General features: G+C 49.3%; 1 protein-coding gene across 1 annotated transcript; it reads left to right on the top strand.

The window, feature by feature from the left end:
* Positions 1-413: 413 nt before the first annotated feature.
* On the top strand, positions 414-2,181 carry LOC123969685 (slit homolog 2 protein-like). Its single transcript, XM_046047305.1, has 2 exons — positions 414-1,267; positions 2,106-2,181. The coding sequence occupies exons 1-2, from the start codon at positions 1,059-1,061 to the stop codon at positions 2,179-2,181; spliced, it is 285 nt and encodes a 94-aa protein (XP_045903261.1). The 5' UTR covers positions 414-1,058.
* Positions 2,182-2,726: the final 545 nt, after the last annotated feature.

The raw sequence follows: 2,726 nt of genomic DNA, 5'->3' as shown, positions 1-2,726 counted from the left end.
TTTTGTCCACATTAGATCACACCAAGAAACTCTGTCGCCTTCCTGAGGCCAGATAAATAAAGCATCAGGTGACCGGGACACTGCAGTGAGAATGAAAGTCAAACTGTTGCTGACTGACGGACAGTTGGAAACCTGAGGGAAAACGCAGTGTGGGTGTGTGCGCGCTTGTCTTTGTGTGTGTGCGTGTGTGTGTGTGTGTGTGTGAGAGAGAGAGAGAGAGAGAGAGAGAGAGAGGGAGAGTTGCCTGGACAGACGCAGTAGCAGACGTGCCCGCTCCCGTCTCCCTCTCTCTCTCCCTATTACACTCTCTCGGGAGCAGCGCTTTGACGCACCACGCAGAGTTGGATTATAGTATTGCGCGCTGGTCTTCACGAGGCTTTTTTTCCTCCTTCACATTGCCTTCACCATTGCCACTGATCGGCAGTTGATATATGATCGGAATCAATATCTCTCGCCGCGGGGACCTCTACTGAGCTTTTGGGAAAAACGAGCGCTGATGCCTCTTCCCCTCCGGACGCGTGTTGTGAATTAATAACCAAGACAGTCTCACCTGGAGTGTGTGTGTGTGTGTGTGTGTGTGTGTGTGTGTGTATGCACTAAAGTGTGTGTGAGAGTGTGTTTCTCTGGATCAGATCAAGGATCGAGGTGTATCACTGGCTTGGTTCCGCACACGCACATATACGTACGCAGACCCAACACACACCGGGGGGATTTGGGCACCGCATGCCGGGGACATGTGGAAGTTTGCGCCGCTGTAGCGCTGCCAGAGAGCAGGTCCACCACCTCGTCGACCCCCCCTCTCTCTGCCCAGGGGGACCAGATTCTCGGTTCACAGCCTTCACACACCGTACCCCCTCTAAGAAGACCCAAATGTAAATTCAGAACGACAAAATTTCAGAAACACACGTCTTAAAAGGGAGGTCAAGGGAAAGGACGGCATCCCGTTGCGTGCAGAGTTTGGTGAGCTCTATCGGGGATTTCAGGGCTTTTATTTTCTAACGTCCTTGTATTTTCTCAGTATTTTGTGGGTCTCATATTGGCACCCACTTGCCGCAGTGATGGTGGGAGCTCTGAGCCCCGTTGGCCCTGGCCGCTTCCCGGCGACTGCGCTGGGACCGTTGGTGGGTGTTCTGGTACTGGTCCTGTCAAGAGGAGCGGACGGCCAGCCCTGCCCGGCCCAGTGCTCCTGCACCGGGACTACAGTGGACTGTCACGGCCAAGGGCTCCGCGGCGTGCCCAGGAACATACCACGCAACGCAGAAAGACTGTAAGTACCGAGTGGGGAGACGCTTGACAGCGCAGTTTTGCTTTAATCTGTGCATAACATCTCCCAACACTTTGGACACACTTCTTTAATTATGCCGTGCTTCTCCTGAAGGGGTTTAAGAGTTTACTGCGTTCTTGTCACACTTTCTGGTTTTTGATTCCCTAAATTATATCGCCAATGTTTTTTATGATCATATAATGTTTTCTGAAATGCACTCTTGTTGTTACATTTGGATATCGTGCCCTTTTAAACTGTATGCTGACCGTGTGGGTGGATATTTTCCTTGGGGACCACATCTTAATAGCGCAGGGGGGTCCGGTTACCTATTTAAACTAACATGTCAGAAACTAAACATTAGGGTGGATACTGCCAAGTCCAACTGATGTAAATGATGGTTTGTCATGTGAACTGCGAAAACACTAGTTATTGGTGCTTGTGTTTAATGTGAGGACAGGCTATTGCTGATCGCGGAGCTGAAGTTAGGGGTACTGCTGTGGTTGTGTGGTGGTTTCGCACTGTTGCATTAGCACAGCCTCCGTAGACCACATCGGTTTGTCTGGAGACCAGCAAGTTAATCAAAAACGGATTTGGACAAGTGGGCTTTGAGTTAAACAGGTCTTATTTTATTAGTCAGAGACCCCTTCTTGAAATTAAAATTTGTCACAGCTCCTCTCAATTTCTCTGACGCTCAAATGACAATTCTGCGTTGGCTACGGCGCGCTGAGTTTCAACAAAAAAAAAACCTTCAGTAGACCTGCATACCTGCTTTGTCCGTGTTTTATTAAAATAGTATATCTCATGTACTGACAGTCCCTTCTTGACCAATTTCTCCCTGTAGGGATCTGAATGCAAACAACCTCACTAAAATCACCAAGGCGGATTTTGCAGGACTGAGGCATCTGCGAGTGTTGTAAGTGGCTTTTTATTCTCTCCTTTCTTTCCTCTCCTCTGCACCAAGCAAAAGAAAACAAAAAGACATAAATACTCTCACGCACACCTCTGACTAGCAGCACCTTGCAACCCAAACAACTTTCTCCCAGCAATACCACAACACACACGGATTTAACTGTTTCCAATCCCGTTCAGCATCAGGCTCATTCAGCCAGCCCTGGAGCTGCCGCATGCAGCACTGCGTCTAGTCGTGGGAAGCGGCGGCTTCATTGAGCCTAGTATGTGTATTTAAACAGACTAGCAGCGGCACCTGTTAATGCTGTCCTGTTAATCTGCCAGTGGAAGTGTCAGTAGGCGCTTATTTTAACCACCGGGCAAAGAGGGATAGCGGTCATTAGGTGTAACCGCGGAGGGAGGAATGCAGCTGGAAGGGAGGGAGGAAGGAAAGGAAAGATCAAGTAAGAACAGGTTTCTTACCTGTGATCAATCCAGGTTAAGAGTGGGGCAGAGATAGCCCGCTTTTATTGTGTGTGTGTGTGTGTGTGTGTGTGTGTGTGTGTGTGTGTGT

The sequence above is a fragment of the Micropterus dolomieu genome, linkage group LG04 (assembly GCF_021292245.1).
Source record: "Micropterus dolomieu isolate WLL.071019.BEF.003 ecotype Adirondacks linkage group LG04, ASM2129224v1, whole genome shotgun sequence".
NCBI lineage: Eukaryota > Metazoa > Chordata > Actinopteri > Centrarchiformes > Centrarchidae > Micropterus > Micropterus dolomieu.
This window is presented reverse-complemented; position numbering and strand designations above follow the sequence as displayed.

What these genes read in the sequence shown, in the direction of transcription:
- LOC123969685 (XM_046047305.1), top strand. Translation starts at nt 1,059, where the DNA reads ATGGTGGGAGCTCTGAGCCCCGTTGGCCCTGGCCGCTTCCCGGCGACT. An exon ending in CCACGCAACGCAGAAAGACT is followed by an intron (nt 1,268 to 2,105) that starts GTAAGTACCGAG and finishes TTCTCCCTGTAG; the next exon opens with GGATCTGAATGCAAACAACC.